Below are 15,573 nucleotides of genomic sequence, written 5' to 3'. Positions count from 1 at the left end.
TAATCAACAATTAAGGAATGGGAAATGCCCAATGGCAATAGTGGCTTTCAGCAAATGCTCTGAGTCAGAAGGATGATGATCTGGTCCTTTTTCACTTACTTGAAATATGACCTCAGGATATTATTTAACATCTCTGAACCTCAGTTTCCTCACCTTTAAAATGGGAACAATGATAGTGCCTATTCTATGGGAAGGTAGATAGCACTAAATTAAATGATATAAGTAAACCACTTAGTATAGTGCCTGGCACATAGTAAGTTATGAAAATATGTTAGCTACTTTTACAATAATAATAATTATTATTATCATCGTTACTAGTTATAATTAGAACATGCTTTTCAAAAGTGATCACTTTGAATTTAACTTGTATGTCATCTGATCTGGAAGTATAATGAGGGTATCCAATTCCTACTGATTTAGTGAGTCAAACAGAAAACCAAAACAAATTGAATCATTCAACTGGTGTATTTAGAATTGCTGATGATTATAGCATTCAAGAAAGTTAGTGAAATACATAAATTGCAATTGAACTGTTCTTGAAAATCCCCCAAATCAGTTTTCATTTGTCTAGCCTAATGGTGGGTAGGACTTGTTCATTTTTAAAATGTATATTTAGAACACACTAAAAAGGATACATTGTGGAATGTGAACATGAGGAAGACAAAAGGTGTTAATACAAAGGGAGTGTGCCAAAATCATGTATGTTCCATCTTTGAAAACAAACAAACAAAAGAATGTATTGCATTTCACATATCGCTTTATGCTTTTCATGGAATTATCTATCACTCACTGCCACCTTTTTTTCATTGCACACACACAGGCACATGCACGAAGGGGAGGCTACAATTTACACAGTCAGCCTCTTTGTATCCAGCACTGATTCTCTTCTAAGTCAGCTCTGTTGTTCAAGACCAGTGTGCAGATGGAGGGGAAGGTATGGTGTTAGCACCAAAAATTATGGGTCCACTCCAGAGATTTCATTCAAAGGATAATCTGATTAGCAAAATTTGAGACAGGCTGGTGTAGGCATTCTTTTATCATCTAATTCAAAAAACTCCACAACACAACTTGGACGAGATCACCAGTATCAAAGGTCCTAATGTAGCATAATTTGTGTTGAGCATGCTGCATTGTGACAGTGCTATAAACCAGGGAGACAGTTTACTGACAATTCTGTGCTACCAGATACCAACTCAGGCCTCTGTCCAGCTTTACATTGTCAACTCTCGTGGAAACATGAGCAGTTACACAGCCTCACAGGATGGGGAAGTCTGGATTGCAAAAGAGGAGATGGACAGATTTCATATTTTCATTGCAGATTTTTTTTTTTCCTTTTCAAACTGCTGAGCATAATTTTTTTTTTTTTTAAAGGCAGGAAATGCAACTAGTGTTTGTTTCTAGCATGGCTTCTGTTTTGAGATTTCTTCTTTGTAGAAGAAATGTGTTGCCCAGCTGTCTAGAATCCCAATCAGGATATGGCTTCAGTATGAAATATATTAAAAGAACGATTTTAGCTGGTTATAAGCAGGAACGAAAATGAGGCTGGGCCTATTTTATCCAATTTTTCCTCATAGAGGGGGCATTCTGGTTCAGTCCAAAAGGGGCCAATATGAATAAATGAGGTAAAGCTGAGTTCTGGGGTGTTTTGTTTTGTTTTGTTGTTATTTTGTTTGTTTTTGTTCCTCTTTTTGCCTTGGAAGGAGAGTTAATTGTGAAACATAAAGGTTCATATTAGTGAGCAAACAGAGCTAAGGAGATTCGCACTTATAAAGATTCTCAGAAATAAAAATCATGTGTCCACTGGCCAGAAGTATTGCAGTCAACATTTAAAAGAGTGGTTCAACTCAAATTAAACTGTTGGAGGATTTAATGCTTCTCAGTATTAATATTTCTCTTATTTGCAACACACACACATTATTCAACAAATATTAATTAAAACCTCCCTTTATGCACACCCGAGGGCTACTCTTGGTTAATGGGGGAGGTGACAAAGATGATCCCAGTCCTACCTTTTAAGATGTACAGAGATTTTTTTGCAGAGACAGCTATTTCAATCAGGCTTCTAAACGTAACCAACTTAAGATGTTTTAGCCTGCTTCTAGAACATTTCTTATTTTTTGTTTTTATTTTTTAAAATTCTTCGTTTTTTAAAGAGAAGTTTCAGGTTTACAGGAAAACTGAATGGAAAAGATAGAGTTCCCATACACCACCACTACCCTGTACCTCAACACACAATTCCCCTATTTTTAGCATTTTTTATTAGTGCAGTACATTTGTTACAATTGATGAAGCAATATTGATACATTATCATTAACTAAAGCTCATAGTTTAAGTTTCACTCTCAGTGTTGTATATTACATAGATTTGACAAATGGATACTGACATTTATCCACCATTATAATATCAAACAGAATAGCTACCCGGCCCTAAAAATTTCCTGTGCTCATTGTTTCATTCCCATCTCCCCCCAGATCCTTTGCTACCACTGATCTTTTATTGTCTCCATAGTTTTCCCTTTTCCAGATTGTCATAGAATTGGAATAATGCCATACAAAACCTTTTCAAGCTGCCTTCTTTCACTTAGCAATATGCTTTTAAGGGTCCTCCAAGTCTTTTGGTGACTTGATAGCTCATTTCTTTTTATCACCGAATAATATTCCATTATATGTATGTGCTACAGTTTGTTTACCCATTTATCTATTGATGGACATCTTTGTGACTTTCAAGTATTATCAATTATGTATAAAGCTGCTGGAAATATTGGTGCACAGGTTTTTGTGTGAACACGAATTCTGAAATCATTTGGGTCAATATCAAGGTGCACAACTGCTGGATAGTATGATATGAATATGTTTTCACATGAACCTACCAAACTATCTTTCAAAGTTCCCATACCATTCTGTATTTCAGCCAGCAGTGAATGTAAATCCCTGTTGCTCCACCCCCTTGTCAACATTTGGTGCTGCTGGTGGCTTAGCTTTAGGCTATCCTAACAGATGGTTAGTAGTATTGCATTATTGTTTTAATTTGTAATTCTTTGATGATATACGCATTTCCTAATTTTTAATTCTCTTACTCACCTATTACATATTTTTCTAACATCTATGATTTTGACCTTTATGCTTTCATCATTCATTTATTCAATTATTTATCCACATACAGTCAGTGTCTATTATATGCCAGGAACAATTTTTCAAAGCTAGGCAATTTTTCTTTCTTTTACCCTCTTGTTAGTCTTTTTTCATTTTCAGTTTGTCATATTCCACTAATTATTTATTTCACATAAACTCTTAGTTGGTTTTTCTCTCTGGTCTATTAATCTCCAAGTAAACTGGCTATCTCTTATTTCTCTGGTGATAATTGTTTCATTTCTTCAAATTTCTCTTGCTCCTTTCAAAACTTTAATCATTATAGATTCATAATACAAACAACACAAAGTCTGAAATATTGGTAGAGATGAAACTACTGGAAAAAAATGAAGAGAAGAAATCACTTACCTTGGTTGACAATAAATCTTAACTTCTGTATTGTTGCCAGATTGCCACTAACTCGGTATATTCCATCAACATCTAGACCTGAAAATAAAAGGGCATGTTTTATATTTGCTCATAAAAGAACTGAGATGGTAAAAGAAAAAAAAAATGTGGGAAGGAAGGTAGTAGTAAATCAACACCAAATATCCCTTCCTCACAGAGAAGACAAATTTCTCTAAACCAAGCAATCTTCAATAATTCAAATTCAACAAATTAATAATAAAGTTCAGTCACAGCCAATCATCAACAAATTTGAATCTAGTTGAATCATAGAAGAGTAATAGATAGCATTGGATTTTACACTATAGTTATGTTACTCATATAGTTAAGATTCAGTCCTAAGGAAAACACAGGAATTAAACTGGTGGTAGGTAGGAGAAGAACCTTCAGATATATATGATTGCCCCTTCCTGGACAGAAAATAACCCAAGTGATTTATAGAATCTTCCTTCCTTTTTTCCTCCTTCCCTCCCCACCTTCCTTTCTTATTCTATTCTATTCTATTCTATTCTATTCTATTCTATTCTATTCTATTCTATTCTATTGCATTCTACTCTGTCCTATCCTGTGCCATCCCATCGCATTCAGTTCCCTTCCCTTTTTCTTATAATCCTATAGCATAACATGCATTGGTCAAACTCTTTTAAATTACAGAAGAAAATTCTATTCCAGTTGTATGTAACTAGTTTAATAATCTCTGGGATATTACAGGTAATGGGGGTACTCTATTATGGAGGGATAATAAAGGAAAAAAACCTTTGACAAAATGCTGAAATTAGTTTCAGAGTATTTTAAAACTAGTCATCTATAATTCAGAATAACATATCCTGGCAGTGGATTTGGATACTCAACATTTGTTTTCCACACATTTATTTATAGCATCTAGTTATTTCCATGACCAAATTATCGAAAAATGAGGAAACAGGAAAATAGAAAGAGAAACACTTACTGAAACACTGTTATTGTTCTTAAAGTATGTGAATAACATAATTTTAATGTCAAGAGTGTATGTTTCTTGATGTTTCCAGGCCCTCAGAGAGCCCGGGGATGAGGCTACCACCCAACTATTTTAGCTGTTTCTCTTGGGAAATGGCATAGAACCATGATTAAACATTGTAATTCTCAGTCATAAGTGTTAAATAAGACGGTAGAAATTATTGCCATAATATAATGGAATAAGGGCTTTGTAAAGCTCTTAACTGACATGAAATGATCTCTTTTTATAGTAGGAACCTTTCTGCCATCGTGCAAAATATTTCATCAATAGTTTAGGGTGGAATAACATAACTTGCAACATTGGCACTGATGATAAAAGTCAAAACAATCATTCATTGTTTTTTAATACTCTTTTAAAGAGCATTTTTTAGTTTATAGCAAAATTGAAGGGAAGGTACAGAGATTTCCCATATGCTCCCTGTCCCTCACAGATGCATAGCTTTCCCAATTATCAGCACCACCCGCTAGAGTGATACATTTTTACAATTGAGGAGCCTACACTGATACATCATAATCAATGTTTATTGTTGCATTATGGTCCATCTTGGTGTTGTACATTCTATGGTTTTGGATAAAAGCATAATGACATATATCCATCATTATAGAATGATACAAAGCATTTCCCCTCTGCTATAAATCTCTCTGCCCACTTATTCATCTTCATGATTTTTACCCTTCCATGTGAAAAACTATAGAGAAATTAGGAATAATATCAATAAAAGGGAAGAGTTGTTAGCAAATGTTAATTGGTTTAAGTTTTGTAGTTCTAAAATAATCTAACAATAAACTACTCTCTCTGTCCCTTCATGAGAATTATGAATTTATGAGGAATTACAATGGGGCTGGACACCTAAGAGTGTGTGTGTGTATAAGACACATTTATAAAAATCACATATATTATTTCTTCTTAATGCACAAAATAGCTCCATTAATCAGAAGTTACCCCAGTGTGTTTGCTTGTAAGTACAATGTGCACTTGACAACTGAAATATAACAATAACCCTAATTAAAATTTTTTTAACATTTAACTCCTAGTTTTAGTATGTGACTATTTTGGTCTTCAGTTTATACAAATATACCCAGAACTTTATAATCTGTTACTCATTGCTTTCTTTGCTTTGTCATTAGCTAGTGTTTAGTAGGTAGATTTAACCTGTAAAATTTTAAATAATTTAAAATTTAAAATAAATAGATTTTATTTAAATAAAATAGATTTAATTTAATTTTATTTTATTTTATTTAAAGAAAATAGATTTAATTTAAAACAAAATAGATTTATTTAAAATTTATTTAAAATAAATAGATTTATTTAAAATCTATTTAAAATAAATAGATTTATTTAAAATCTATTTAAAATAAATAGATTTTAAAAATATTAACGCTTTCAACTAATTATGTCCCTTTCAAAGTACTCCCTCTTGGGGTTATATTTAAATTTTTTTGAACATGTAGCTCTTAGAAAAAATATTTTGGGGAATTCTTTAAAATTACCTTCAGTGGCTCTCCTTATTATCTGCACAAAAATTTTTCTGGTGGCAAGTTTGGGGCGTTTGGTAATAATTTTGGAATTGGAATGAGACAAAGGTCATTCAAAACCATAATTGGTGGATAATGTCATCTTGCTTGCCACCACAAACAGACAAAATTTCACGAGTTGAAAGTGGTCTGGTATTTTCCCATGAGTTATCAATTTCTTTGAAAGAATTTAAGAAAAAGAATATTTTAGTAAATAGAAACATTGATGCACTAGGCAGACCAACATTCCCCAAGTGAGAAATCTTCATAAGCTATTTATAGAATTGGTTAAAGTAGCCCAATTTAAAATAACAATTCAAGGTGGAATGTTGCTTATAATCTATTACAATATAAACAAGAAAATTTACTATATAATTCTTTTTAGGATCAATTTTTGTTTTGCTAATTAGTTAGACCCTTATCAGAGGTGAATAGTAAATGATGTTTCTTGGATGTTGATGAATTTTTGTTGCAAATAAGGACCTTACTTAAGTTTTACTTTATCTGCACAGCTCTTTATTTAAGGTAGAAAATCAAGCACACTTCTATTTTGAACCTGGGACTTTTTTCTAATTATTTTATATGTTATTGGAAATGCATAGGTTGTCTAGAGCTGTAAACTGAAGTTTAATTACTGAAATTACTCAGGGTCCACAAGATTTTTTTTCCTTTTCTAGAAATTTAAAGTTACTACATGAGAAGTAACCCCCCCTTGGTGTTTCATAAATTTCAGTAGAGGATTTTTTTCTTTCTTTCTTTCTTTCTTTCTTTTTTTTTTTTAAGTTGGGTAATCAAAAACATTTGAAAGACCAGTATGGGCTGGATATATTACGCTTGAGCAATTGGAAAACACTATACTGTTTAAACAAAGCGGCCTCATCCTAAATTAATAACCCAATTTTCTTCTGGGATAAAAGGAGGGAGGGCTGGGGATGGAGACAGGGAGTGTAACTCAGACCAGTGCCACCACTGTGGTTATAGAACTGAGTCACAGCAGAGAAACTGCTTTGTGGCTTAAGATAGAAACCAGAAAGTAAGAGGGAGTAAAGCAAAACATATTAGATGCAATTTGAATCTAACTTGACACAACTTCCAAGCCCTTTAGATTCAGAGATATCAACACCATATATCTTGTGAAGGATAACCGTCCCTGGCATTAGTGGCTCCTGCTTCAAACGGCTCATGCTCCCCTGCTATCATACTTTTAAAATTACATAAATAGAGTGAAAATGACAAAGTACATATTAAAAAGGAGGGTATTACATTTTGCAAAATAATCTGGAACATATCAGGGAATCTTAGCAGTGATAAATTATATAGGTACAGTCTTGAAGTTGATTAGTTTTCCCCCGAATGCCTCACAGAGTGGCAAACCCAAAGTCCTAGGAATTATGACCTAAATTGCAGTGATTCACGTGCCATCCTCTCTTTGCTCCAAGAACTTTGAAAGTTATGCCAAGCCAAACCAATGTAAATTGGTGGATTTGGACATCCTTTTCATGACCACATTATCCTTGCTGGATTGGAAACTACTTATTTTGGAAATATAATTAGACCTCGTATGATTTTTAAATGTGCAATGTCTTCAAGGTACCCATGTTGTGCTTTGGTGAAGTTTGGAGAGAAATCACTTTGAAAGGTACTTTTTTCAAGAAAATACCATGACTGGATGCTGACAAGAACTTTTCTTGTTATGCTAAAAATAATTTGGGAACATGGTGAAACTGAAACTGTCATTCTCCTTTGTTTTTTTTTTTTTTTTCAATCAAACTGGCATTAATGGCAGTAATGAAAAATTCTCTGAAGAAATCCATGTTCACTGAAAGGTCATTTATTTGTTCATCATCAGTTGACCTTCTTAGGTTTCAAAATAGTGTTTACCATTGACAGAAATCACTGGGTATTGCTATAGGAAACTTACAGAAGTCTCTCTCCCCTACTCTATCCCCCCACCCACCACCTTTTCTTCTGAAGAAGCTTAGAGTAGGATAGGCACACAATTAGGAGTTATTAGACCAAATGGTGGTCTAAACCCAGTGGAAAGAATGCAGCTGTCATGAGTAATTCCCACTATAAATCTTAGACACTTTCCAAAAAGAAATCTAAGAGACCAGCACTGTTTCGAGAGTTGACTGGCTTATCTGCCAAAATACAGGCAGTTTTTAACAATGCAGATGAGCCTGTTAAAAATAGTTGCAAACTGCGTATTAGGTAGCATTTTTGGTAGCTTGAATGATGGGCAAACCACGAAGATGGAGAATTTGAGCCTGGTTGAGAGGTGTGCCCCAAAAGCTCGCTTGTTTTTCTGGAACATAACAAAATGCATCTGAACCCCTGGAGTCTGAATTGTGGGCTGGGAATTTTATGCAAACAGCCCCTCTCCTGAGATTTATGGCACTTCCTAATTCCTGGGAGGCCAGAGCTACCACAAGAAGAGTAATTCTCGCAATTCTTCGGTCTTCTGGCTTTCCCCTCTGGCCAAAACTGATGAGCATGGGAACACCCAGTATGCACCCAAAGAGCTGCACATTTCTTTCTCAGTCTTTTTGAAGGTCCTACTCAAGTTCAGAGCTGAACATGAGGGGAAGTTAGTGCGCCTTTCTGACCTATTCCTCCGCCCCTAAATTATCTCCAACCTTCTATCGCCAACTTATTTGTTCTCACACTTTAAATTCAATGACTGAGAGAATAGGATATAATCTGAAACTCTAAATTTAATTCTTGCTCTGTCTCAATGGCTGGTATTTATGCTGCATCTATTTACCGGCTTTATTTGACTATTAATAACTTCTTGTGAGATATCCATCATTCAAGAATGATTAGCTTAGGAAATAGTTGACACAATTCTGATTGTCAAACAATAATATTTTTCTACATATTAACTTTATGATTTTATAATAGCCATCATGAGTAGATTTTTTTCACTATAGAGGCAAATATACTTCTTAGGCAAAATTGAAAATTAAAGCACACAAAATATACAAAAATATTATATCTACCCCATTCTGCTATCCAAAGATAGTTATTGCTAACAACTCAGTTTTATTTCTTTTTGTTGTTACTCCTTTTATGTTAATGTGTCATATTTCTGTTTATTAATTTAACTTTGAGTGGTATTTCTTGACTCCCTATTATAAAAGATAATGAGTCTAGTGCATAGTTTTTATGTAATCTCTCTGGACTGGCCTATTTCTATTTCTTAGATCAAATTACCACTGTGCTATAGAAAAATAAGAAACTTAGTGCATTTCCCCTTCCTTCCCCTTCTCTCCCTCATGGTCCCAAATTTATCCTTTACATTATTGCTTGTGTTCTCAGAGTTTAGATTATTTTATTTTATTATTTATATTTTGTGACTTACCTATAATTCGGTATTAACTACCACTAAAAGAAGAAGAAGAAGAAGAAGAAGAAGAGGAGGAGGAGGAGGAGGAAGAGTAATTGGGTTCAACACTAAAATTTTGCTTCACAAAGTTGTTCTCCCAAAAGGCCTGATATGTACCCTTTTTTTGCAAGTTCCTTCCTTTCCTCAAATTAAGCAGTGCCCAAAAGAACTTTCTGCGACAATGGAAATATTCCCTCTACCTGTTTTATCTACATGTCCAAACCAGTTGCCACTGACCACATTTGGCTGACTACTGAGTGCTTGAAATGTGTTTAGTACAATTGAATTTTTGTTTTACTTAATTTTAAATAATGTAACTTTGTGACTACCAAATTGGATAGTGCAGCTTGAGGTCACAGGGAACTATTTGTGTTCCACTATTACTTTCTCTTGGATTTCATAAACTTGGAGATTTATAAACTTTTACTTTTCTAACTTCAAAAAAAATCTTTCATTATCTTCTAGTATCTCTGCTGTTATGTTTTTTATTAAATTGATCATTGATGCTTTGTAGGTCAATTGCTTTGCCTTTCAAGATTTTTTTTTTAAAGATTTTTCTCTTTAAACTTGTACAAGTAAAATTTTGCTCTGATGTGTCTACATCTAGGCCCTTTCAGTCAGAAAATTTTTTATATTGTTTTCTTGATTGATCCTTTATTATTTCTTTTCCATCTAAAACTACTTTAAGATGAATGCTGTTCCAATATCTGATTGCCCTTAAGATTGAAAGAGCAAATTAATTACAATATATGGTGGGTTGTGGGTATTTTTTGTTTGCTCACATCTCTTTTCTCCTCCATTGGCTTCAATCTCACATGGGCAGACTGAATGAAGGTTTCCTGTAGAACGAAGGGGTGAGTAGAAGTAAGCTAGTAGTTCTTCAGCTATCAAGGGAGGGAGGACCTTATTTTGGATAAGGAATACTTGCGCCGTTTTGTTCCTGGGCAAAGCTCTCTAACTCTGTGTCTATTATATAGAGAGGACTTGAGTTACCTTATTCTCCATGGCCTTCTTTCTTTCTTATCTCTCCTCTGTCCTTGTAGAACTTATTCTCAGGCTCCGGCAGCTGCTGCAGGTGATTGCTTGGTAGAGGATACAGGGAGAGGGGCCCAGGTCTCCCAGATATTAGGTCTGATGTTTACTGAATTATTTATTTATTATCCTCTTGCCAATTTCTATTCTTTTTATTCAACTCCAAGTTTGGATATTCTCTAGAACATCCCTGGAAAGAATTGTGCCTAATTACTCTGTCTGGGAATGGTGTTTCTTCTGGTCTAATTTCTCCACTTGTTTGATCCCATCTGCTTTCTGTCTTCCTGGAATTTCTATTTCTGGTTGGATGGTGGCACCTTTTCTGTTTTCAGCACCATTATTATTTTCTTTCTTTTTCAGCATATCTTTTCTATTATTTCATCGGTTTTTTTTGAGGAAGAAGTATCAGACTTTTTTTTTCAGTATGCCAGCTTGAATAGGGCTTTGCATTGTTTTTTGTAAAGATGGACTTTTTAAAGTTGAATACTAAAGTTTCATTTGATTGTGAAAATAACTGCTGTGTAATAATTTTCTCTGTTGGCATATGGGATATAAATGACCTGGGATTACATTAGGAACATTTGAAATACTCATGTGTCTCTAATTCTAATGTGGGGAAAACACATTACTATGGGGCCTAGGATAAGTAGACCCCTCATTTTCTTTTATTTCTCCAACTCCTGTCCTTTTTCATATTTATTATATTATCACTTACGATTTCTCACAGGTTCCCTTATTACTATGATTTATTTTTTTCTCTTCCATTTGTTTCATGAGCCCTTTCTTTTACATTTTCATCTCATTTTGATATTTTTTCCTACCCTCCTTGTTATCTCTGCTATAAAATCTTATAGAGACAATTGTCACAGTAAGTTTTTCTTTTTAATCTGACAAAACATCTACTTTCAATTAGTTTAATTTTGATTATTGAAGTATAGTTGATATATAATGTTGTATTAGTTTCAGGTACCCCACATAGTGATTTGACAATTCTATACATTATCTTTAGCTTTCCTTAACTATATTTGTTTGATTGATTTGGGTAATAGTCTTTTTTCAATGACTTATGTCTGAATTAAATGAGTTTTTCATCTAGCAGACATTTTGTGGTAGACTCATAGGGAAAAGAAGAATTTTAGCCCTCTAAAGATATGAAAGAGATACATATTTGTTGCTAAATTTTTTTAAGAAATGGTAGAGTGAAAAAAGAGGTCACTAAGAGAAGGGTGCTTTTTTATTTCTGAGAAAACTGTTTATGACCTGTGATGTTGATAAATGTGACATTATTTCATATTGTTTATATAGCTAGTGTTTTAGATAAGGACTAAATTCCAGATTTAAATTAATGTCTTAAAGTTAAAAGAGCACAGAGTAAATAATATATGGTACTACGGACAAAATGTTATCAAACATAGAATTTTGGAGCAGAAGGAGAGATGTTGGCTTTTCTTCAAGGACTAGTCATTGAACAATTATGTAGTTAGGATCATTATCAAATTCTACTCTCCCATGTCTCCCTCCTCCACCCCCCGTGAAACTCATATCTGTTTAAGGTGTTATAGGAAATAATATTGTTTAGGATGCTAGACAAAAAGAGTTACATGTGTATTTATCATTCATTCATTCATATTTACTATTTGCCTAGGCCTGACCTTAACCAGTTTTGTCCTATTTGAGCATCTGAGAAGATAAACTAAAATTGGGAGAGGAGAAGGACAAAATATCCCGTGTTAAGAGCATTACTTCTTGTGTTTCTTGGTGGTCCTGTATTGTACCATTTATATCTTGAAAAGATCTATGCACTAGTATTTGTGGATGGGGGTGGCAGATGGCTGACTTTCTTAACTTTTAAGTATTCATCTTATTATTTTTGAAGATTTTGCATATGTATGTATGTATTTAGAGAGCACAAGCAGGGTGAGGGGCACAGGGAGAGAGAGACTCTCAAGCCAACCTGGAGCTGAGCTCAAAGCCCCACCTCCCACAACCCGAGACCATGACCTGAGCAGAAACCAAGAGTCTGGCACTCAACCAACTGAGCTACCAAGGTGCCCCTACTATTATTAAATATTATTATTATTATTCTTGTATAGAGTTACACTGTTAGAAAAGAATTGGAAAACCCTTTATTGAATCAGTTTCCCATCTGTCTAGTTTCCTTTAAGTCGGACATTGGACACTTTGAGAGGTATAGGAGAATCACACCAAATTCTTTAAATGTTACCAGAGACACAAAAGCCATCCTCCTTAATATGCAAATCTCCTCAATGTGCGCTGTCCTTTGTCACTCTTAGAATTTTCTCCTTACATTTCTCCTTAGTTCTTATCGTATATTTCACTAACTGTTTCAGAATTGGAGATGCTTATCCATACCATCAGAGTCCAGAAAAGTGAGAGCAGTTCACAAAAAGTCCTGTGAAAACTCGCATCAGTACTGAGGGCTAGCTCCTGGTTTCCACTCACTGCAATTCTTTTTATGTATTGGGCTTATTTTTGCATATAACCTCCATACATTTCATTCAGCTCATATTCCATTTAGACATACCACTGAGCCAATTACCTTTAAAATCATGCTTTTAAATGTACAGACTACTAATTGATAGGCAAATAAGGATAAAAACAAAAGGAAAAGAAGTTACAACATACCAGTGTGATATGGGTGAAAGTCATTTGTATACCCTCCTTAAGACTTGAGTAAAATGAAATGAGAGCCTAAGGATGGCATCCCATGTGTGGCTCCTCATGTCTTAATGATGATCCTTCCATATCTGTCTATACCCAGCCATGAATTTGAGACCTAACAATATGAAGACTGTAGGATATAGATACAAATATGGTTTATAGAATTATATCGATGTTAGACTCATTCTCAAGGTATCTCAAAGTATCTCAAAGTAAAAAGGATCTCTAAGAGACCTTGAATCCGCCTGTGAATAGGAAACCCAATGTCCTTGATTTGACAGGACAAAAGGTAAAGAACTGAAATGAATTCTGCAAAGTGGAAAGTCAAGTACCTGGAAATAGTCTTTGATAAATTCTCTTACATGTTTTTTCTTTTCTTTACTTTCTCTCTCTCTCTTTTCTTAGTCTTACAGACAAATATTGGCCAATGATTCTGATTATGATTAAGTGAGAGCTCTCATCTTGAGGAAAAACTTCATGTATCTGGAAGATATGGAAGTGGAAGGTTGTGTTTGGTTCATTGCATCTCATACTCTGAGTTTCTTTTATGTTTGAGTTCCATTGTTATTGTTCTGCAGTGATTGTGCTGATGTAAATTTGGTATTGTGACTTGTTCAGAGTGTTTCTTTAAAATAAATAGAAGTAATAAGAACAGACTAATTTGGTCAGCCATTATCATCTGGTAGTTTGCAAGCAAATGCATTAGCCTAAGGTGAATTTTAAAGAGCCATGGGTGACCACCACTGTGGGATAGGTAGAGCAGGCTTAATGAAAGAAAATGAGCTTCCTGAAGATGCTATTCCTAAGGAAAGCTTGGAGCTTAGGAAGGAATGATTTGTAGACTATGCCCATGCATGCTTTTTCTTTCAACAATTTTAGCTACAAACTTTTCCATAAGTTAGTGGCATGCACTAAAAAGCTTACCAACACAAACAAGAAGAAAACACTGAAAAATGGTTCCTTTGGTGATGAAGTCATCAGAGTTACATAAAATCTAGTCTTTAATCCTATTATACTTGAAATAGATAATTTAAAATTCATATATTTGCTCTCATTCTTTTCAATCCCCCACCTCTTTTTTTTTTTTTTTTTTAAACATCTAAACAAAGTGACCTCATTGTTTTCCATTGGACTTTTTTTAAAACATTGGCGGGGATGATTGAGATTCAGGAATGTGGGAAAATGGATTCCCAAACCACGTCCCTCCCCTTTCATTCTGAACTGTAATTTTTGGCTTGGCTTGAATCACAGTCATCGCATTTCAGCCTGAATCTCTCTGTAAAGTGATCTTTCTTAAACATTTCTCTCACTCATCAAGGGATCAGAAACAAAGCTGTTCTAGTCTTTCAGCAAAACACTTACAAGCAGCTTTTACTGAGAAGTTGCAAGAGCTAAATTTCCTCTAAAATTGTTTGAAAAGCGAACATTTTCAGTGCCTCGTTGTCCTTTTTGTGAATCTTGTCATCTGTATGCCATGAGCTCCAGCAGCTATTTTAATCTGTTTTTGTTTGCAATCCATTTGGTGTCCACCCAAGGAAATGCAGGTGATTCTAATTAACTTACTGCTGAAGATGTAGGAAAAAAATATCTCAATTGTGTCGCACAGAATTATACACTTAAAACCTTTCTTCTATTATTTATAACATATTATTAATGAAAATGATTGTATGAATATGTTTACCACCTAATTCATTGCTGTTCACTTTTTTAAATCAATGAGGCTTACGGCACAGAAAAAAGCCACACACATACACAAGTACACAGACACAATACAGACCCCAAGACTGCTTGCCAACTTTTATTTAACAAGAGTAGCAACTTAAAAATAACATTATTTTTACTTTGTGCAACATAGTTTAATATCTGAAATAACCCTGTTCCAATAAAAACCTATTGAAATACTCTCAGCCTAACTCTGCCCTGAAGGTAAAAGTGATTAATTGAAAGATTTTGGCAGATCTCTGCTCACCACCAGGGCAGTTTAATTTAGAACACATTCTACCATTTCTCAGTGTCTCTGTGTTGGTGGAGCATAACTTTTGATCTTCTTTGGGGAGGTGCCTCTAATTCAGACCCTTTAGCTAGCCACTTCCTGGAGGGTTTTGATGGTTTGCTTCTGCTAAGCATTCAGGTGAGAGAGAGCCCTTCTGGCTGCTGCTTCTAAAGTGGGGTAGGGAAGCAGAATTCCAGACACAAAGGCAAAATATACTATAAACGTGTTTGAGTATATCTACTATCGAAGTCCTATTTAGATCACGGACAAACTTGTGAGAAATTCTGGTGCCATTAGACTCCTCTCTACTTAAAGAAGATGCTCCTGGTCGTAAGACTAAAAAGACTAAACTTCCTTTTCTCAGGAAATATAAGATTATCATTTTCTTTTTGCTAATACAGGAGAGAGTATCATGTCGGTATTGTTAATACTTCTGC

At 34.5% G+C, this 15,573-nt stretch overlaps 1 protein-coding gene across 1 annotated transcript in view; it reads right to left on the bottom strand.

The window, feature by feature from the left end:
* Positions 1 to 15,573, bottom strand: part of ARHGAP15 (Rho GTPase activating protein 15) — a 604,723-nt gene that overhangs the window by 189,044 nt on the left and 400,106 nt on the right. Inside the window, exon 11 of the mRNA XM_059166761.1 lies at positions 3,498 to 3,575. Coding sequence (XP_059022744.1) covers positions 3,498 to 3,575 — 78 coding nt within the window. The remainder of the gene's footprint in view (positions 1 to 3,497; positions 3,576 to 15,573) is intronic.

This window comes from Mustela lutreola, chromosome 3 (assembly GCF_030435805.1).
Source record: "Mustela lutreola isolate mMusLut2 chromosome 3, mMusLut2.pri, whole genome shotgun sequence".
NCBI classification, from domain to species: Eukaryota; Metazoa; Chordata; class Mammalia; order Carnivora; family Mustelidae; genus Mustela; species Mustela lutreola.
The sequence above is the reverse complement of the archived record's forward strand: the minus strand, read 5'-3'. Positions and strand labels throughout refer to the sequence as shown.